The sequence below is a fragment of the Sminthopsis crassicaudata genome, chromosome 6 (genome assembly GCF_048593235.1).
Source record: "Sminthopsis crassicaudata isolate SCR6 chromosome 6, ASM4859323v1, whole genome shotgun sequence".
NCBI classification, from domain to species: Eukaryota; Metazoa; Chordata; class Mammalia; order Dasyuromorphia; family Dasyuridae; genus Sminthopsis; species Sminthopsis crassicaudata.
In genome coordinates, this window is record NC_133622.1 from 41,623,954 (window position 1) to 41,646,543 (window position 22,590).

General features: G+C 35.9%; 2 protein-coding genes across 8 annotated transcripts in view; one reads left to right on the plus strand and one right to left on the minus strand.

Annotated features, from left to right (window-relative positions):
- The window catches only part of CRACD (capping protein inhibiting regulator of actin dynamics), a 265,993-nt gene extending 253,282 nt beyond the window's left edge, over positions 1-12,711 (plus strand). For all 3 annotated transcript variants that reach the window (XM_074276139.1, XM_074276140.1, XM_074276141.1), the window contains exons 9-11: positions 6,775-6,965; positions 7,953-8,115; positions 9,808-12,711. In XM_074276139.1, the coding sequence (XP_074132240.1) occupies positions 6,775-6,965; positions 7,953-8,115; positions 9,808-9,968 (515 nt within the window). In that variant the 3' untranslated portion in view covers positions 9,969-12,711. The remainder of the gene's footprint in view (positions 1-6,774; positions 6,966-7,952; positions 8,116-9,807) is intronic.
- A 762-nt stretch (positions 12,712-13,473) lies between these two features.
- AASDH (aminoadipate-semialdehyde dehydrogenase) overlaps positions 13,474-22,590 on the minus strand; it is a 29,334-nt gene continuing 20,217 nt past the window's right edge. For all 5 annotated transcript variants that reach the window (XM_074276151.1, XM_074276149.1, XM_074276150.1 and 2 more), the window contains 5 exons: positions 19,615-20,455; positions 16,978-17,141; positions 16,422-16,544; positions 15,869-16,000; positions 13,474-14,348 (listed from right to left, as the gene is read on the minus strand). In XM_074276151.1, the coding sequence (XP_074132252.1) occupies positions 13,956-14,348; positions 15,869-16,000; positions 16,422-16,544; positions 16,978-17,141; positions 19,615-20,455 (1,653 nt within the window). In that variant the 3' untranslated portion in view covers positions 13,474-13,955. The remainder of the gene's footprint in view (positions 14,349-15,868; positions 16,001-16,421; positions 16,545-16,977; positions 17,142-19,614; positions 20,456-22,590) is intronic.

Consider the following 22,590-nt stretch of genomic DNA (forward strand, 5'->3'; position numbering starts at 1 on the left):
AGTTCCTTAGGGATCATTACTTGGTCCTTAGTTATTTGACATTTTTACTAATGATTTAGATAAAGCTATAGATAATATATAGATAATACATAAAGGAATGTATACATAACACACTGGATGACAGAGGCAGCATTCAGAAATAAAATATTATGCTGAATCTCATAAATGAGATTCAGTAGGGATAAATGCCTAGTCTTGCACTTGGGTTCAAAAAATCAACAACATATTAAATCAAGGGAGACAGCATAGACAACTGTTCCAGAAAAGATCCAGAGAGTTTAGTAGAATGTAAGCTCAATAATAGTCATGAGTTTGATGTGGCATCCCAAAAAGCTACTGTAGCCTTGGGCTGCATTAGGAAGCTTATAGCTTCCAGTAATAGGGAAGTGATAATCCCGTGATCCTTTGTCTTTGTGAGTTTTCATCTGGAGTATTATGTTTCATTCTGGGATCCCTGGGTTAAGTAGAATATCAGTAAGCTGTGGAGGATCTAGATCAGCATGAGAAAAGCATCAGTGTGCTTGCTAGTAAATGCTAAATTACTAGCTTTACCCACCCCCAAAAAATTGTTTTTATATAAATAGGACATACTTTTTGCACCTGCATTAGCATTGTCTTCATTATTGTCTGCAACTCAGCCTATTTTTTCATAATGGAACATTAAAGAATTTTGAAGGACAATGGTAAGGGAAACAACTGGCAAGAAATGGGAGAGAAAATGTTAATGCCTGTTAAAAAGGTGTGTCATATACATCTGTACAATTAACAGAATGAATTGAGGCCTGATGTTGACTGATTTCTGGGGTATAAATGCTCACATTGAAAACTCAACAGCTAGTTCTCATAAGGCTTTGTGAGCTGGCTTCACCATATTCCTAGAAAGGATTCTGAGCTTGTGATGTGAGCATCAGTTGAAGGAACTGGGCTTCTTGAACTTAAGAGAAATGAAGTTTCTGGAAGGGAAGGAGAGAGATGATAGATGTCCGTTGTATGAAGGTTGTCACACAGAGGGGACAGAATCAGAAAGAATGGATGGAAGTCACAAGGTAGCTGATTTAGGCTTAATGTCTCAAATAATTTTCTAACTCTTAGAGCTGTCCAAAGGTGAAATGCTTTACCTGAAATTTTTTGAATTCATCCTCCCTGAAGCAAATACCCTGATGGCTATTTTAATTTTATAATTAATATTATATTTATTTATGGTTAAACATGTTATAATAGAGATTCATTTGTGTTTGGACTGGATGGCTGTTGAGGTGCTTTCCACCTCTCAAATTGTAATTTTGTAAGACTGCTGGTTTTAAAGTTTGAAAAAAAAAGTTTAAATCCCAGTTGAACTATTTAATCTCTTTGGCCCCAGTTCCTTATCTATAAAATGAAGTACTTGAATAACTAAGGTTCTTTCTAGCTTTAAATTTGATATATTAATTGCAAAGGTCTGGTCTAGCTCTTCTTGTCAGGATAAGCAAAAGTCCTTGCCCCACGTTGGGCGCCAATTGTAGCGCGCTGTCGTCTCCAGAAGCTGCCGGATCGCTCTCTGGGAAGAGATCTGCTGTGTCTACTCAAATCTTTAAGACAGATTCTTCTTCCTGTAGTGAACCGTTGTCTCCAGGCAGTTGCTGTTAACTCTTGTCCTTAGAAGTGACTTCCCTTCCTGCAGAGAGCCCCGTCAGGCCTGATGTAATGCAGAGAGTCTTCTTCTTTCTCTGAGAGTCCTCTCTTTTATTCTCCCAGAGAATGGGCGTGGGATAATGCAAGGGCTTCTGGGAAGAACCACCCCAGCCAATGGGCTTGCTCCTTCTATCAAGTCAACCTGAGTTCTCACCTTGTAATTGTCCAGAAAACCTGAATTCTCACCTTGTCACTGTCCAGACAACCTTGTAAAAGAAACTGAGAAACCTGTCCTAGGAAGAGAAAGGATAAGAAAGAGACCTTGTAATTGTCCAGAAAGCCTGAATTCTCACCTTGTCACTGTCCAGACAACCTGAGTTCTCACTTAGTAATCCTAACAATTAACCTCAGTTTTCTCATCGGTAAAATGGGGTAGTTGGAAAATTCAGAAATCAGGCAGAGTTCAGAACAGGAGTTTCTATAGAACCAAAGAAATAAGAAAAATGCCTGGGCTTAGAATCCAAAGACTTGCCTTTGAGTCCAGATTCTGATCATTGCTACCTAGATGACTAAATAAATTGATGGAGGATGAAGATGGTAAAGATAGCTAGTATGTATGTATGTTGTGCTTTAAATGTTTAATTCAACAAGCCTCGGGGTATAAAATATAATTTACTAGATGCTAAGATTACAATTACAAATATAATTTTAAAGAGAGGAAGGAGGTTTATGAAAACCTATAGAAGAAAGGTTAAGAAAATTGACATCTAATCACCAAAGAAAACAAGAAGTTTAATTGAACTTATCACTATTAGAAAATCATCTGTTTCAAGCAAGGAAAACCAACAAGATTGATTTCTAGTGATTTGGCTCCTTAAGCTAAAATATACAGCTCTTTCCCCTTCTTCTGTCCCTGGCCATAAGCAATTCAGCATTTTAATCACCTCCCATTCTAACCACATTTTTCCTCAATGTACTTTCTCTTCCACTTCCACCTTCACTACCTCTGCCAACTAAATCAATCAATCCAAGTAACTGAAAGGCCTAGTCAGCTGGATTCTGGTTAATCACATTTCCAATATGTATCATTGTCCAAAAGAAAGAATACAGTAGTAGTGATTCATGCAAAATCAGAATGACTGAGGTTATTCAAAACAACCACCACCACCGTCAGCAATTCAGACTGCTTTTCTCTCACAAAGGGACATATAAAGAATTTTTAAGGACAACGGTAGGGGTAACAATTGGCAAAAAAGGAAGCCTAACATTCCCATGTCTTGTAGGCCAAATTGGCATCTCTTAATGCTCTGGATTCACTGACTGAGACAGAAAAAACCAGGTAGAGAAGGACACAAAAAGAAAGGAAAGTGAATTGTGCTTTTATTTGCATAACCAACAGGAATGAGAGCTAAGATTCTTCTGCATTTGTTCCTGATTTAGACCTAGGTTCATTTTATTTGACATTAGGGTGATATTGTCTTCACACGTGAAAGATAAAGCATCTTTGCTGCTCTTTACAGTAATTTCACAAGGACCAGAGGCTGGGAAAGAAAAATACTCTTTCTTCAAAGCCCACCTGAGCTGCTGCCTCATCCATGAAGTCTTCCCTGATTTTCTCAAGCTAGCAGCAAATTTCTGGGTGTCTTCTTAGTACTTACCATGTTTTTTTACATCACATTTTTGTTTTGTTTTTATGCACTTGGTAATAATACTGACATTATGAAATATTTTAAACCTTGCACACTGCAGATACTTCTTTCTCCCTAGAACATTTTACCAACCTTCTCTTTCTTGAAAACTCAGCTCTGTGTCATCTCTTTATTGAGACCTTTCCTAATCCCTCAGATGCTAATACTCCCCCAAAATAGCTTTATATCTGCCTTTGTATATATCTTGTATTTACTTACATGCACACATTCTGTTTCTATCCCAAAATGACATCTCCTTGAATGCAGTTGTGTCCTTATCTATCCCTAGTACTTAATACAATGTCTGGTACATTTTGGTACAATCTGGTATCTTTAAAAAAAAAATTCAATCACCTAAAATTTGCCTTCACTTCCCTGTTTGAAAAAGAAAAACAAAATGCTTGATATAAGCATGTATAGTCAAACACAACAAATCTCTGCACTACTAAAAAAGAAGTCTTATTCTGCAATGAGTCTTTCATTTCTCTATATCAAGTGAGTGACATGTCTCATTATGAATCCTCTGGAATCATAGTCATTACATTGATCAGAGTTCTTAAACCTTTCAAATCTGTCTGTACAATTATCGTATGAGCTGTGTAGGTTTGGCTCATTTTACTCTGCATCACTTCATATATGTGTTTTCCCAGGTTTTTCTGAAATCATCCCCTTCATCATTTCTTATAGCACAATGATATTTCACCCATTTCAGCCATTCATCATCCTCTCCATTTCTAACTCTTTGCCACCACAAAAAGAGTGATATCTTTCGCATGTCTTTAAGAGTCTTGTTTTCAGGTAGCATAAAGCTCTCCCTTAACCTATTCTCCCAACAATTCTTCTTGTCCCCCTTCCTTGCTTTTTGTCTGCTGAGTGAAAAGTATTTCTATAACCAACTCTCTGCCTGTGTCTCTTCTACCCTCCTTTGATCCATTCAAAGAATGACCCTCAAGGTTGAACCATTACTCTACTCTTCCTGTTTGAATAAAGGTCTCTTTTTGTACATCATGTGAAGATATTTTTCTCAAACCACCTTCTCCCTTTCCTCCCCTAATGGAGACTTCTTCCCCTTCTTTTCCATCCTTTTAAGATCCAGACAACCAAACTACTAACAGGACCACTAATTAGACTCCCTGACACAAACAAGATTCTGATAGGGTTCAAAGGGGACATAAATCTTTACCCCATATTTGAATGTAAGTGGTTTGTCCTTTTTGAAGTCTCTTATGGTTGGTTGTTCACCTATATGCTTCTCTTGAATTGTTTTAGGTCTTCAAAGTTTCTACATGGTTTCTGTTCTTTGCAGCAATGATAGTTGAAAGTCTTCTAATAAGAATCTTTTTTTTTTTTTAACCTCTGAAGAATTATAACCAGTTTTCTGGTTAAGTTTTTCTTGATTCTTAGTCTGTAGGATTTGCCTTCTAGAATATCATATTCTAAACTCTCCTCCACAGTTGTGGCTGCTAAAATTATGTGAGTATATCTCCTCAGTATCCGAATTCTTTTTAAATGCTTGCAGTATTTTTTTTCTTTGACCTGGAAACTTTTATTTATAACATTCCTTGAAAGTTTCATTTTGGAGTTTCTTTTAGATGATGACTTAGATTCTTCCTGTTTTCATGAGTGGGATGTGAACATATATTCCTGTCTCCAAAACCAGCCTGTCAAGTATTATTCAGCAATACTTCCTAATGCTCTGCCAACATCTTGTGAGCACCGTCTGTGTCTTATTTCACATTTATATCTCCAGTGCTCAATAGAATGCCTTGACCTTAGTAGACAAATGCTTGTTGAATTAAACTGAATTACTTATGGCCAATAGTATAGAGGGGTACAACAAAAGTTTAGCTTATACTCTACTCATTTGTAATTTTTAATAACTTGGGTTGAAGTTGTTTACTGAATATATGAAGAAAGACTTTACTAACTAAATAATGGTGGGCATTACAGGGGACAATTTAAACCGCCCTGAGAGTTAAAACAGTTTCAGAGAACGTTAGTGTGCCTTAGGATCATATATCTATCTATTCTTTAAAGAAGGTTCAGAAGGAACAATCTATAAATGCTTTATTACTGTCAGTTTGAATCACTGTATGTACTGTTAAGTATTAAAATTGTACTAGTCTCCTTGATTAGCCTCATTTAAGATTTTAAAAATTATAAACAGTTCTTGCATTTTGTACTAAAACCATGGAAAAGGGGAAAATAGATTTCTGAACCCTGATTTCAATAGCACCAAGTATATTCCTACTGGATTATAGGATTGTACCCCTGATACCTTCATTCACAAATCACAATGGGATTTTAAATAGTCAATCAGGGACTAGACTGTAATGTCTTCTCCCCACACCCCTTGATCAAAAGAGCATGTGATTGTTTAATTTATATTGGATTACTTGCTGTCTATGGGATGTGGGAGATAAAAGAGAAAAATATGGAACACAGGGTTTTGCAAGGATAAATTAAATGCTGAAAACTATCTTTACATGTATTTTGAAAAATACATAGCTATTATTTTAAAAGTTTTTAAAAGAGCATGAGATTAGAAAATTTTGCTAACCTTAACATACCTGGATTAGGTGAGTTTACTAAACTAGTTATAATTAGGATAGCTTTACATTCCACAGCACTTATATCAAAAGATTAAGTTTCTATATTATGAGCTAAGCACTAACTCAGAAAAACCCTCTGTCCTCAAGGAGCCTACATTCTAACATGGGCACATATAGGTACACACAGACATAGCAAGAGAGTTTAGATGGGCAGTGCCTGTGTCCCAGTCAGTAAGTGAAACTAAAGTCCTGGCTTCTAGCAGCACCTATCTATGTAGGTAACTTTGGGCAAACCAGGTAAACTTTTGAGCCCAACTTCTCAGCTCTAAGCCTGGAGTTAGTCCTTGACAGCTCTGAGATCCTCGGATGCTCCATGTTTACCACAGTTCATGGGATTGCTGGTCCCTATATTTGTCACTTTTGCGGGAGGATCTTCCACCACCACCACTCTGCAGATGGCTCACTGTGATGTGGAAGTGACCCCATGTGCATAAAGACTTTACTAAGGAGGCACCAGCTCTGGCTAGACCTGACAAACTGGAAGTTTCAAGGATGGATCCAGCATGGTGGAAGCCAACCAGCATGGCTAAATGAAGTCTCCTCCCCAGAGCAGCCACTTTGGGATGATTATAGCTGCAGACAGGAGGGATTAATCCTTTGTCTTGGTGTAAGGAACACTCCCATTGCTGGAACTGCACAGCTGTTGAAGTCTTAAGAGTTTAAGGAGGGTAGTTCTATACTCGTGTTTCTCTTCACCATGATGTGATGTCTTTGAGAAAAGATGTTTCAGGAGAACTTGTAGTGAGATCAATTTGAAGCACTGACTCAGAATCTGCATTGTTTCTGCTTTTTATGGGGACTGAGATGAAGTCTCAGTTATCTTTCATTGCAAATTATTTCTTTTTTTTTTCCCTTTCCCACAGAAAAGCCTATGCTTCAGAGCTGGCACTCTTTAGAAGGCTCAAAATCGATGGAAAAACCTGAGAATGCCCAGCCACAGTGGGTCACATTAGCACTACAAAAGCAAAAGGGATTCAGGGAGCAGCAGGCTACCAGAGAGGAAAGAAAGCAAGCCAGGGAAGCCAAGCAAGCAGAAAGGGTATCTCAGAACAACGTAAGTAGACCATCGGAGCAAGTGGTGCGTGTTTAATAGACTTCTTGGGGATCCTTCTGTTTTTCACAAAGCACCTAAAGCCCCTCAATCTCAAATCTCTTAAAAGCTACCCCCAGATTCATGATATGCTGGCCTCAGCGTCCACTCAAAAGCAATAGCTCCAAGACTTCCCTGACATTTCTTTATTATAGATCAGCTAGGCAGTGGATAGGAGGAAAAAGGAAAGCAGAGTGAAACAAAGAAAAAAAACACACTGGGTTGAAAAACTCATTTTTAAAAGTTAAACTAGGAAAAAACATTTACACTATGAAATCACTATGATTTCATCAGACAACCTAACTTAATTTGGTTACATTCCATGGACTTATTAGCATATTTTCTTAATTATACCGTGAATATTATTAAGGTACAAAAAAGAAATATCCTAATTTAGGGCAGTGGAGCAAGAAAAGCAAGTAGTTGGCTTTGAGGACCTTATTCTATAGCCAGCTCTATCTGGTTTATCATAGATAGAAGAAAGCATCTTCCTACTTTAGTCACCTTGCACTGAGAGGTTTAAAAGGGTACTAGAGAGGAAATAAAGAAATTGATGTAATCACCCAGAACCTCAGATCCCCTTTTCACCAACTCGCTGACATTGGGGAGGATTCACCAGGAGCTATCTATCATCTATACTTTGGGGGTAGCTACAGGAAGGATTGTGCTGGTGTTTTACAACTGGCTCTTTTTCCACCCACAAATGTATAAACTTTTAAAATTTAATATTTTATGACCATTTTCCCCATCACTTTTTCAAGTCTAGATAATTGGCAAAACAATAAAATATTTGCAGCATTTGTATCTGCAATGTAAATGCTCACATTGAAATTTTTAAAATAAGATCTCCAGCCCTTCCAAGCAGCTTCCATAACATGCCCAAGGTATTGTCCATTAGGAATGAGCAGAACCTTCATTTTAATAGGTTTTTCTCCCTCCTTTCCCTTCCAGACTAGAGTCAGCCAGCAGCCTGAAAGCAGCAATCTTAACAGAATAGGTTCCTTCCATAAATCTACAGCCCAGGAAGAGGAGAAGAAAATTGAGACAGCTGTGTCCAGGCTGGAGCGCAGAGAGCAGCTGAAGAAGTCCAACACACTGCCCACATCTGTGACAGGTCAGAATATTCACTTGCTTCATTGGGTTTAATAATTAGAACTGAGAGTGTAACTAGTAATCGTAAGAATTTTCTCTACAATGAATGCAACAAATAGCTATCTACTCTTTGCTTGAAGACCTCCAAAATACCTTGAGATACTTTTCTGGTTATATTGTAAAAGCTTACCAAGCTTAAATTTTCCTTTCTGAAACTTATGAGGCTGTCCTTTTAAATGAAGCTGTACAATCCTGAATTGTACATAATTCATAATGCCTAACATTATTATGAATGCATTATTCAGTTAGCACATAAGAACTGTAACCTGTTCCTACATTTAAAGTAGATCTAACCTTTTGGAGTAATGACTAGTGAATGGCATTCTGTCCCATAAAACATTTCCATTGATCTTGCTATTAGGGAGAGGCTGTTTTAAGTAGAAAATATTAGTTATATGAATCCTGACCTTTTCAAGTTCAGAACATAATGGTAAATAAAACAAAAAATACTTTCATATACATTACAGAACTGCAGTCCTCCACCCTTTTTCAGTATACAACAAATTCAGCATGCAGCTACTAAAGGTATCCTGTGCGTGACTCCCTCTTTTTTTTTTTTTTGGCGGGGGGAGGTCATGTTCAAAAATATGCAATGTGCAATTCCAGGTGTTGTTTCTGATCTGGGCAAAGTACTTCCTTATTCCTAGAAGCTCTCTTTTAATGCAACTCAAGATAAAATTAGTTTCTTTGACTCTCATACAGCTTGCAAATCTCCACATATTTTTGTCTAGCTGTGCCTTCATCTTCTAAGTCAGTTTTTTAAACCCAAGACAAAGCCTTGGTTTTCATTCATTCCTACTAAATTCCTCCAATCAAAAAGACCTCGGGAATCCAAAGAGGAAAATAATTTGCAGATTTAATGCTTGATTTTACCTGGTTTGGCACACTGAATCTTGGTTATAATTTGATATGCCACTGTCCTGAAAGATGACCATTTATAAGCCAGTCTTACCAGATTTCTCTCTCTGAGAAAGAATTGATGGCTGCATCTTCAACCCATTTTCCAAAGCAATTCTCCAAGCAAATGTAGTTGGCAAATTGTTTCCCTTTGGCAAAAGCACCTGGAACATATTTTCCAATACATGAGGAAACAGAACAGAGGTGGTGCAGGATACCATATTGGATGTACCTGAGAGAAATTCTCTGACACTACCAGTTCCAAAAGCAGATTTTTTTTTCTGCCTATTTCTGGGAAATAATAGTTAAGTCAGCAAGACTGTTGCTATCTACTGCAATAATCATTCAAATTGCATTGACTACAGTTAACTTTGTTTTTAATGAATTCCCTGGTTGTCTGACCAGAATGACAAAACTGACCCATTTCTTATTAGCAGTATACAAAGCTTCTTCCTGTAGAATTTTGGTTTTTGTAAATTAAAACATTAGAGAGAACCATGTTATGAACTCATGCTGAGTTTTCTCATTTTCTAATTCCTCAATTCTTCCCATGTTAAGAAATGTTCAACATTTTCTCCTTCTGGCTAACTATTAAAGATAATTAGTCTTTACTACATCCATACTCCTAACAGGCTTCAAAGGCTATTTACAGCCAGGGCATGAGATGACAAGTCAATGGATATAGGACAGTTATCTGCATTGTGCTGATTTTTTTTTCCCTTTTCTTTTTCCTTCCAAAACCACTCTCCGAATGCAGTGGACATCTCTGATTCTGCTATGCCTGCATCTCTGGTGAAAGAAGTCCCAAAGAGATTCTCCACCCCAGATGCCGCTCCAATGTCAACTGAACCGGCCTGGCTGGCCTTGGCCAAGAGGAAAGCAAAGGCCTGGAGTGACTGTCCGCAGATTATTAAGTAATCACTTGTGCTTATCTGTACTGCTTACTGACAGCTCCTTTGTCCTTTTTATTTATTTATTTTTTTACATGGGGTGAAGAACTTGAGCAGGAAAAGAAGCATGTCCTACAGGATCCAAAAAACTATTAGAAACTGAACTGTTGTTTCTTTATGTAATTCACTATAAACAAACCATTTGCACAACGGTTAAAGCCTTGAGAGACTCCCAGTTCTGAAGACAAAACTAGATTCATGAGCTACAGGTAGAGTTCCAGGCCAGTGACCTCTCCCTGTCTCTTCCCCTTCCCAGTAGTAACAAATACTTAAGCCACTTTTTGATGCTTATTTCCACTTCTTACCATTCCTTTAAACCTAAGGCAAAACCTCTAGAACTTGGGAGGGTATCTGCTTTTCTCTAAGTGATGAGAAGGGCATCTGTACACAGAAAGAATGCTTTTCTGAAGGTTCAAGTGTGGAGGTAGCATCATCTGGCAGCAGCTAGGAGTGGTGGGGCTCCAGAGCCGCCTCCTTTACTTCACATTTCACAGACTTGAGTTTGGAGAAAGCTTCTTATTCTTATGCCTGAATCCACAATTCCAAATTCCAAAGGTTTAAGCTCCCTATGAAGATAGGGAAGGGGACTGGACCGCAGAAGCAGAATACTTTTAAAAATTAACCCAAAGCAACCTTTGCAATTTGGGGCATAGGGAAGAAAGGCCATTGTAATTATACTCATCCAAAAATCATCTTAACCTCGACAACATTAGGAAAGTCACTTTACGAGGCCTTCAGCAGATTTCCTTATCTAGGAAATAAGGTAGGTAGGCATAGGACTAGATCTCTAGAGAACTTATTTAAGACCTTATGCCCCTGACAGGGTTCCCTTCAAGAAATGCAAACATAAGGTTTTCTAAGTTGGCCATTCAAATTTGGAACCATTCAGTATGATATAAATTTCAAAAATTTATACCTTGCTACCTTAAAAATAATCTTACAGGCATAAGCTTTGGTATTTTTGCTCCTAAATGTGTACAGAAAGAAAGTTAATTGGTGGTCTCAATAGTCAGCACTGTAATGGGCTGGGATTTTTAAAAAATTGCTTTTGCATCTACTACCTACCAAAAAAAAGTCAAAATTTTGTCACAATTTTTAATATATGGTACCTCCCTATTGCCTTTACGTGTAGATTTTTATTCCAAAAGATATATTCTGGTCCTTCAGAAACATTAACAGGATTCCTGTTATTAGCATTCATCAGGTTTTTGTTTTTTTTTTTTAATGTTTACTCTGTAGGCAATGCTTGATCATTATGCCCTTCAGTCTCAAATATAGATGGAAGCATTCCATCTTATTAGCATTCTTCTTTCCTCAGTTGTAGCAATTGGCACGTATCTGGTAAATTGAAGTAACTGTGTCCTTACAAGTTGAGTTTATTTTCATGCAAACTGAACCATTTTCATTCTAAATTTACAGTTTCATGACATAAGAAGCAGTTGAAATTTTTCTGCATGTTCTTAACTCAGATGTCCATGTTTAAAAATTATAGATGAATGTATTTGTTGATTTCAATGGTTTACCCACTAATGTTTCTTAATGGAAATCTCCATTAGGGCCCTGGAATTCTAGAAGTACACCAATTCCTACACTGAAGTGGATTTTTTTTCCTCCAGTCTATAGGCTTTTGGATCGCATAAAAGTCAGAGTTTTTTAAGAGAAAGAGGCACAAGTCAATTAAAAGAATATCAGGAAGTTCTTGCTGTTTAAAAAGCTTAGAACAGGAGCAGCTAGGTGGTACAGTGGATAGAGCACCATCCCTGAAATCAGGAAGAACTGAGTTAAAATCTGGCCTCAGACACTTAATACTTCCTAGCTGTGTGACCCTGAGCAAGTCACTTAGCCCCAATTGCCTCAGGGGGAAAAAAAGAAGCATAGAACAAAATTCAGATGTCAAAAATCACCAAAATAAAAAGGACTGCTCAACTACATGGACCCTATTTTTAAAAGAAAATCAAGTGAACAGAGCCTAATCAGAGCCTAAGAAAATAAGGGTAAATTAATGTCATTTACAGTACTTGGCTTTGAACAATTTTAAAATGTACATGTTTAACATCTCGTGTAACAAAATTTGCACTAAATACCAATGAAGTGTTACTTTGCTTTACTTTTGTTGTAATCATTTTTGATCAAAGATTGGGAATTATGTTGTTGTTTTTCTAAAGTTATTGACAAATCTATTAGAGTCAGTAAAAATATGTTTTAAAAAATCGAAGACCACTATGTTGGAATATATTGGGAGGGTTGTGGTGGGTTTTTTTGTTTTGTTTTGTTTTTTACATCTTTAACCATTTACAAACTCTTCTTTTGATAAGATTATCTACCATTAACCTTTGTTCACAGAATTATGTATAAAATTAGAAAATGTGTATGAGTTTTTTGTTTACTTTTTTAAAATTTTTCAAGTACAATTGTTTCTTATACACATTAATTCCTACTAAATTATAATCCAGTCAGTTATCAACAAATGTAAAGTATGAATTGTGTCTCTTATTTAGTTTTACTTATTTCAAAGCAGAATCTTTAGAAAGCTACAGGTGCCCAGCAATGTTTTTATCAACAAAATCAAGTCAAGAGATGATGAAGATACATTACTGTAATTTTAATATTAACTATAGATTTTGGTTGTATATGGTTTTAATGTAAATCGTCCGTTATAGTTGGGGGGAAAGGGAAGGAGAAGATCTTTCAATAAAAAAAAAAATCTGTAAGTGCTTCAGTAGCAAGACAATCTCATTTCAAGCTATAGTTTTTATCTAATGTTTTCACTGAAAATGAAATTTCATTAAATCTACTTATAACACTTGTTGAACTAGAAAATTTTGGTATTTTCATTTTAGATATTATTTCACTATATAGTTCTCACTGATTGTAGAAAAAAATTGTTTAAGCATTTAGCAGTAAAAAGAAATTTGATTTGTATTCCAAATAGGAATTCATCTAACATGGACAAGAAACTAATTCAAGAATTTGGTAAAATAGCTATCAAAAAATAAATAAATAAATAAAAACACAAACCCAATCTAATGTTTATGGCTTTATAGAGGATTTGTGCACAGACTAGATTATTCACAATGGTGGATTCTTTAATTAAGAGATAAAAGAAAATCCAGCAGGAGGCCCTAATACTCGAGTTACTACTATGGTTAATTCATAGGTATTTTGTTAGGAAATTACTTTGAATCATATGCTGAGATTTCAGGAAAAATAACAAATGTAAGATAACCCTTAAATCAAATTAAGAGTTAAGAATGAAAGTCTATAGGAAAATAAAATTATCACAGTGCTCAGAGAAGGGAAAATGATAAGAGGTTGACCGAAATCATTCGGTTATTTTACTTCCTAATATAGGAACCTTGTTCATTTATAAAAACAATAAAAATATAAGTATGCTGTAAATCTCTCTGAGAAAAGATAGGAAACACAACAGCAAGCAAAGAGCTTGTTCTCATTAAGTATCCTATGTCATGTTATCCAATTCAATGAACATTTTAATAAACAATTATGTACAATAAAAGTAAAAAGACAAACATCTTTAATGTACAGAAAAATAAGACTAGATTTGGAATCAAAGATCCTACTTTTCTTTCCATTCCCTACCTTAATCTTTGTGACTTTGTACAAGTTACTCAATTCTCTATTTTTAGACCCAAGATTTTTTTTTAACTGAAGTACCTAATGGCATACATTGATGATCATACCCAGTGGTAAATAGAACTATTAGTAAGTATGATATGTGTAAGCAGCTCATACTATAGCTTCTGCAATAATTATGACCTGTAAAATAAAGGACATTCAAAAATAGTCATTCCCTGATTATTTAATAATCAAAATATCTTTGATATAGACAGTGTCTAGGTCCATCTTTCTGTACATATAAAACAAATAATTTCTATCCATCTGGTACTGACAAAAAAACACTGAAGAAGGGCTCCAGGATGGTTATTTCTGATGATTATTTTTCAGTAGCAGTCAACAAATCCAGACAATAAACATAATCATCTCGACACCCAACAACGAGCATTGATTCCCAGACCACAGGAGATGAGAAAACCTCTCCAGGAAGCTTATGGACAGTCTGTAGCTGTCCTGTTTTAGCATCCAAGATCCAGAGTTTGCCATCAGTAGATGCTGCTGCAAGCAGCATGTCACTACTGAGATTGAGGTTATAGAAAGTAAATGGCGTTGCATAGATACTTGCAGTAGCCTCAAATTTCCATTGGAAATGTCCTTCTGCATTATAACAGTAGATACAGCGATCATGGGAGCCACAAAAGATTTCTTGCCTTATAGAATCAGAGATGCATGGGGATGAGAAAACTGGTCCATCAGTAGAGACCTGCCAGACCTGCAGAGGGTGATAAAGAATCCAGCACCCCTATTTAGAGCTCTACAATGAATATGAAAATGAAAGGTTCAAAAGTTCTATATGAACATAACAGATAAATGTCCTACAACAACTTCAGTGAAAGAGAAAAGGCACCATCCTCCAAACTAACTTACACCAACTTAAGAGTGTTTTTGAGGCCTTCACATTATCATTTCATGAAACATAAATACCTGTTTCTGGCTTTCCCCAATTAACTGGCCTCCCACATGAAACCTTTGTTTCAGTGGCAAAGCCCCAGCATAAGTCAGACTGCAGTAGAGAGCACAGTCTGAGGGGGAGTCCATCTAGGACTACATTTCAGTTAGGACCTTAGTCTTTAGATCTAATATGTTTGTTTATTATATGATCCTGCAATATGATTTACAAGAGCAGGTATCACAGTACTGACATTTCTAGATTTGGAGAAGAGAGAATTACAATTGAGAAATGGATGACTCTGGATATAGTTCTTCCCAGGGGAACCGACCCTCTACATGCAGGCACACACATGCCCACCCTCCCAAGAAAGGTGACTCTGTAATCAGGGACCAGGCTACTTTGCAGGAGTGAGAAGTTGGGGAAATGAAGCAAACATGCAAATCTAAAACAATATTTCAGTAACTGTACAGCCTAGTGAAAAAACAAGAGGTTCAGTTCACCAGGTATGCAGTACTCTGGGATATTGCTAGGTAATTTAGCCTCTTAGGGTCTTACCTATAAAAGGGGAGATGACTAAAAGCCTCACTGGTCACCCCTGCACTTCATTCTCACATGATCTCTATTAAAGTACTTAGTAAACAAAGATCCTATTTACATCTAAGACTTTATCATTTTCATTATGCCTGGAAGTCAGAGGTATCTTGAGTATTACACAAACAAAATAAAATGATAACAAACAGCTCCCCGATGAAAGTATTGATTTACAAATTTTAAGAGGCAGGGAAAATAAACAAAATAAATGCAGTAAGTCTCTTGGCATCTACCATATTAACTTACCATTCAGAAATCTATGAAGAAAATGACAAATACAAAGAATTCATAGAGTTGGGAAGATTTTAATAAACTGATAAAGAATAAACAGAATCAAAACAATTATTACAACAGTGTAAATAAAAATAAATTAAAAGGAAACTAAGTTGAATTCTTGAAAAACCAATGATGACACTTATCTCATCAACTTCTCCTTCCTTTCCTCCATTCCAATTACTAACAGAGCACTACTAGGACAGAATATTATATCTAAGTCATCTGATGTACTGTAACATGTCCTTTTGCTTCTTTATTGCAAAGTAGGGTTAAATGATATAAGGAAAACTCCCTCCTTGCTATGGGAGAGTGGTGAGATTCTGTGAAGACCAAGAGCTCACTACATTTGAATATCATCTAAGATTTTGTTTCAGCATGTATCTACCATGCCTTAAAAAAAAAAAAAAATATTATAATTATAAAATTAATTTTTAAAAAAACCACTTAAAGGAAAAATGCAGAAATTTTCTTACCAGTTGTCCCATGTGGTTAAAGCAGTACAAATTCCCATCCACACAACCAATAGACACATACTGCAAGTTGCATTGTGGGGAAGAGAAAAGAGGTTTTCCACAGGAATGTGTCCAAACTCTACTTCCAGTAGCCTATTAATAACAAAAATTCATAATCATTAGTATTACTGCACTGAATGAACTCTGCTAGATCTTTATAAAAGTATAATTGTAAAACACCAACTCTTATGATTTGCCTACTAAAGTTATAAATGTAGCCTGCATGCATGTACATTTTTAAACAAATTAGAAAATGAGGATCCCAAAACCTCAAAACAAATGTGAAACCCTAACTTGGATGATCCAGGAGAAAGAATATGTCCAATCAATGTCAGTTTCAAAAAGTAAAATAAAAATAGATTTTTAATTAAAATAAATGCACTCTATTTCAGATTTTCTGATTTTATATATATGAAATATAATAAGAACTTTTACACATTTAGGCTCCAAAATGAAAAAAGATAATTTTTAAAAATACAAATCATAAAATTACTCCAGATCATTTTATACCTACAGGATTTAAGGCCAAGAGAAGTCCTTTCAATGTAGCAATATATAAATGATGGGGCTCGAGGCTTATACATGGTGAAGAAAAGACAGTTCCTTCACAATGTGACTTCCAAACACAGATCTCCTTCTGCAAATACAAAAATAAACTCACTATTTTTACTGAGGTGAAGATGAAGAGATCCAAATACATCCCTTCAAGATTATTTTTCTAAAAGCTTAAATAACAAAGTCTAGAAGGGTAAATGTATTTGCACAACACCTGACAAAAAAGAAAAAAATTTCCGTAAAACTTTTTTCAAGAGTATATTAGAAAAAGAAAAAAAAAAAAAAAAGAGTATATTAGTCCTTAATTTTTTTCTTAAATCACTTCCCTCTTTTCATCTCTCAACCTATCAAACTCTGGATATAGCGAGTAAACAAGCAACACCCACCCACATATTAGTTCCACTTCTAATAGACACAATTGTCCTAATCGTTTTCATATCCTCTACCTTCCCAGGAAACTGGATATGTGTGACATATATATGGATATGTGTGAGACTGCTAAAGTGAAATCTTACATAAATATCCAAAGCGTATGCATGATGGTCATGAGATCCCACATATATGAGGCCTGTGGATGGATCCATGATTGCAGTGCTTTTAACAGTATCCTTGGTGGCAAATATCCAATGTATTTTTCCATCACCGTTTCTGAGCACATAAATTAAGCCATTATAGCAGCCTGTAAGATAACAGAAGGACACATATGGAAGATTTAGATACAAAAACTGTGAAAATTGACAACCACTAACAAAATCACATGACCAAGCTGGATGTTATACAATCCTTTCTTGCAACATAGAGCAGAAAGAACCCATTAGTCCCATTTTTATGTATCTATTTGACAACTGACTTCAGAAAGCTGAGTGAAACCTTGCAAGAAGACTAGCACTATAAATTTGTCCATTAGTAAATAATTTACAGCCCCCAATCTCTCCCAGATTAAACATTTGTAGTAGGCAGGGCACTGGGTTGGGTGAAAAATACAAGCCTTTTTCCTAACAGTGTTAGAAGATATAAGCAAAGTGCAATGTGAGATTGGAGAAGAGAAAAAAAAAAAAAAAAAAAAAAAGTTATAATCCATCATGGGGAAGGAAGGTTCTCTGCATGAAGTTGGAATACAAAAGGCAGGGATGAGAGTAGGAAGGCTTCTAAGCATGGTGTGAGGAAGAGCAATGTAGAAGTGTAGGATGTAGAGAAAAGTACAATTTGCCAGGGCAGAAGCTGTATGAAGTAAAAACTGACATCAAAGGGCCTGTTTGTAAATGGCCTTTATAATGAATAATGACTGAATGACCCCAGTAATTGTGAATCAGAAGGAAAGGAAAGTTTGGGGAGAAAGGTGACATGCTCAATTTTGGACCTACAGAGCCAGAAGCTGGTTAAGCAGTCAGATATGGAAGTGGGACTGGAGGTTAGAAGATATGTGTGTGCATATGTGTATATACCTTCCCTGACTTTCTCCTGATGATTCACCAGAAGGCCAATAAAACTCAAAACGTATAAAATTATGGAAAAATGTGATTTAAGTACCAAGAACCCAAATAATTGCCTATCTCCTACCAAGCCCCAAAGTAAATAATACACAATAATAAAGTACCAACTACAGAAAGGCCTTTTAGGATTGATAATCCAACACAACAGTGGTCAGAATAATCATAAAAATAAAACCATACGAGAACATACTAAGACTCTCATTTCTGTATTACAAATTACAGAAAAGCTGTCGTGAAACTCCAACTATTTCTAAACCAGAAATGAAGTTAGGCTTCAGTTCTGGGATTCAGTACTACTGATTATTGATGCCAACAAGTAAGCTTACTTACTTTACTTATAAAGCCCTGAAATTGATACTGTTCCCGATTCTCCTGTAGTAGATAATCAAAGGTCAAGATTATTTCATGGCATCACAGGCCCATCAATCCTTAAAACAGCTTAACAATTACCACAGCTAGCCTGCTTTTTTCACAGCTAGTTTTGGAATTTTTATCTGAGAGAAAACATCTAAGAAAGTATACTGATTCTAAAGAGATGGATTCTAGGACCCAGATAAATGAGAAATTTCTCTAAATATACATGAAAATTTACTTCCCAAACCCAAGAGATAATGTTTAATCTCAATAACAAAGTCTTCTTTAGTTTTAAAAATGAAGATCTCTCATAAAGAAGCATCCAAATGATAATAAAAACAAATAGCAAAGTAAGAGCTAAGGAACAGAGCTTCAAAGAAACATTTTGAAGCTATCTTTTTCCCAGCTCTGAAAAGAAAAGAAAATTTGATAGTAAATTTTACAAAAAACAGATGATTTTATTATTGTTCTGCAATTTTTTTTTTAACTAGAGGGACTGTACAGGATAATAGATATAGATGGAGTCCTGTGTTCAACCCTCACCTATGACATATGTAGGATTTGAGACTATAAATTGCAGAATGGCATCTATTTGCATCGACAGCAGAAGTTTAAAAACTTCCCAGTGGGAGCACCCTAAACCACAAAGGAAATAATATCTGCAAAAGGTTTCACACAGTTCCTGGCACATAACAACTGCCATATAAATGCTTATTCCCTTCCTCCTTATACCAATGAAGTTACAAAAAAAAAAAAAACAAAACCAAACAAACCCAAAATACTTTTCATTAGCATTTCCAAAGTTATTATTTCATGATACATCTGCTAATAATTATTTCTCATCTGAAACAACACAATGTTTTATATAGTTATTAAAATTCTCTTGTCTCATAGCTTTTAGACTGTATGAATTTTCAAGGCTAATAATCCACATGCCGTTAAAAATCATCCAGAATCCTACTAACACATACAGAATTCAAAAGTTGACTCTCCTTCAAAGTCTCAAGCGTAGAAGGTACAAAACCTTCCAAATAGGTAAGTTGCCACAGACACTGTCTAGCCAACAAGAATGCACCAACCATTTCAAATAACACTTTTTCACTTAAGACAAGGACTGACAGGTGGAATTAAATTGTGAGGCAATACTTAACTGTTAACATCAGAAGTGCTTTTAACAACACCACCAGAGGCCCCTCTAAAAGCTCTGATAGAAAATGGAATTTGTAGAGTATATCCTAGGACCAGTGTAAACTTGGCTTTCCTATCCTTACTTTATTTCTAAAAACCTAAAGTTCAAAAACATACCCACTATAATGAAATTTCCACAAGGAGAGAGACAAGCTGAGGCTTCAATTCGATCTCCCAAGATCTGTTCCCATTTCACTTTCCCAGAATAGAGATCGATTGCTTGTATCCTGTGAGAATGGGATCCAATGTAGACAGTTGCAGATGATTGACTGAGAAGAAATACTGCAATGAGAGGTGAAGCATCCACACATTTGCCGGTATTGCACTTCCACTTGACACAGAACTTTATTTTCTCAGATGCTCTCACAGAAGTCTCATCTTCTGAAATTGCTGACACAGAGCTGATCTCTTCTGCACCATTCATCTTCCTGGTAACAGTTAAAGGGTTTTTGCTTGTCACATTTTGAACAAAACCGGTGGCCTCAGATGAAATTAAATCAGTAGGTATTGAAGGATTTTTTCCTAACCGAGTTCCTGTGTGTCCCATACTTAGGGAATTCTTTAAAGACTCAGAGATATTAACAAATAAAATCTGATTTCCTCTGCTCAATGCAATAAAAGCATTCTGCTCTTTGTCAGAATTCACAAGCCTTCCAGACTTCTGATCTATGTATTTGGCACTTATTTCTCCTCTATTCATTTCACTGAATTTTCTTTTTGTGCAGTAACTCCTATTCAGTAGTGTATCTTCATCTGGAAACACTGCTTGGAGAATGTGATTGTATATATCTAAGATGGAGCAATTGAGGATAACTTCTAGAAGACCAGGTATTGATCTGCCTACTAGAGTTTCAATCTCATTACTGAGCCAAATGGACTTTAAGGAATCACCACCATTACTAAGGAAGAGTGAATCTTTAGAAACTTCCAAAGGATCTTCCAGAAGTCTCAGAGATGACTAAAGGAGAGAAGACAGAAGAAAGATCAACTAAGCAACAACAAAAATTTATGACACCAAAGTCCAGCAATCATTAAGTGTACCTTAAGTAATGCCATATGCAGAAGTATCCAAGTTCTCATTTTCTGTCCCTCTCTCTATCCATATGTCTCCCCCATCCCCATCTCTCTCTTTTCTTCCCCCTTTTAATTTAAAGAAATCCGACTAGTTACTAATAAAGAAGGTCCTCATTCTATGCTGCCTCTACTACTAAGTCCTGAATCTTCAAAATTATTTACTAGCTTACTCCTTCTCAGAGGGAAGCAATAAAATACATCAATGTGTGGTTTATTAATTACATGATCCACAAGACATGTTATGACTTCAAGTGTTATGAATTCAAAGTCAAAAGGATGCCTCAAAAGTTATTGGGTTTATCTTTCCTTTTATAGATAACTACACACAAATATCTGAGTTCATGTCTATCCAGGAAAGATAAGTGCAAAAGTTGTCTTAACACTCTCTACACAGACTTTTTACCTTTCTGTTGATTTCTTTTCTTTAAATCTAATTCCTTGTTACAAAAGAGAGTACACACACACACACACACACAGAGAGTCTTTAGCAAGGGACAGCAATATTAAAAGCTTTAATAAAACATTTTAAAATTGCATCCTAATATTTAACAAACATTAATTTTTATTCCCCCTAAATTTCTTACACTACAATAAGCCAAATTTTCCTTACTCAATTTTAAGTGAAGATAAAAACAGTTTCAGAGATAATATGAACATAGTTAATAGCAAGATAGCCTCAAAACCAAAATGCCCCAGCTGCCAGTGTTGCCTCTGAAACATACTGACTATGAGCCTGGAGCAAGCCCTTAATCAATCTGTGCTCTAGGCAATTCTCTCAGGCTTTAAGTTTGAGAGGTGGTGGCCTTTATTGATTACAGCAAGTTTCTTCACCACAAAAGTTCTCCAGACCAAAGAAATCATCTCTCTAATCTTCATCTCTATCCCAGAAAAACAGATAGTCAATGTGGCTGTAAAGGTCCTTTGTACAACTGACGATAGCTAACTACATTCTTGTCACTTACGACACCTCTGGATTCTATCTAAATTCTCCAGTTTCTCTTGTAGAATGTATGCATGTAGAATGGGTACAAATGAATAATATAAAAAGCATTTAAGAAGCTGCAGGTTGATTTGAAAAAAATAAATACTGATTGGAGGAAAAATAGATACAGATAAAAATATTACACATACTTGTTATATTTATTTATTTGTGTATGCACATAAGAGCTTTCAAGCTTCTCAGAAAACAATAGCTCTATGCACAGAGTTGTTTTGAGGAAAGCACTTTGTAAACCTTACAATCTGGGACAACTGTGAACTGGAGAAAAGCAAGAGCTTTGGATCTACAATCTGAGGACTCAGGCTCCAATCCACGATCTGCCATTGTCTCCTGGGTGACATTGGGCAACTAACAATCTTCAGATCTTCAATTTCCTCACCTGTAAAATGAGGATTTTGGACCAGAGAACTCAGAGGTTCCTAACGGCTTAAAATGTCCCCTTCTAGATCAAGGATCCTGTGATTATACATAAATATAAGCTTTTATTGTTATTTTTATTACTCATCATTATTCAACAAAGTCACCAACTTCTCATTATAAGATGAAATCTTGAATTGCTAATTGGGGTCACGTGTTCATAAGCACTGGATACTTGATTCTTTTTTATGCTGCTCCCACCAATACTAATGTCTCCGTAGGACATTCATAATGGAGGTAGTAAATTTTATAGTATTCTGTGATATGGACATTTTAAAATACTGACAACATGAAATTAAGTCTGGAAAAGGAAAAACAGAGAAATGAGGATTGGGCAAATCAGCAGTACCCCATCTAACCACATTTTTCTTTTCTTCCTTCACTACCCTCTCTTATTCAATCAAGAACAATCAGCACAAAAAATCAAGTTCAACTCATTTCACTCAAGACAATTCTTGGCTGCTTATTACTACAGTCCAGGGTCACTGGGTTGAAGAGTACCTATTAGGAATATGGTTTAAGAAAACTGGAAGTTCTAGCTGAGTACGGTAAAGGCTTTGAGAAGAAACCTTGGAGTTATTTTATGGCAAACTAAGTAATTA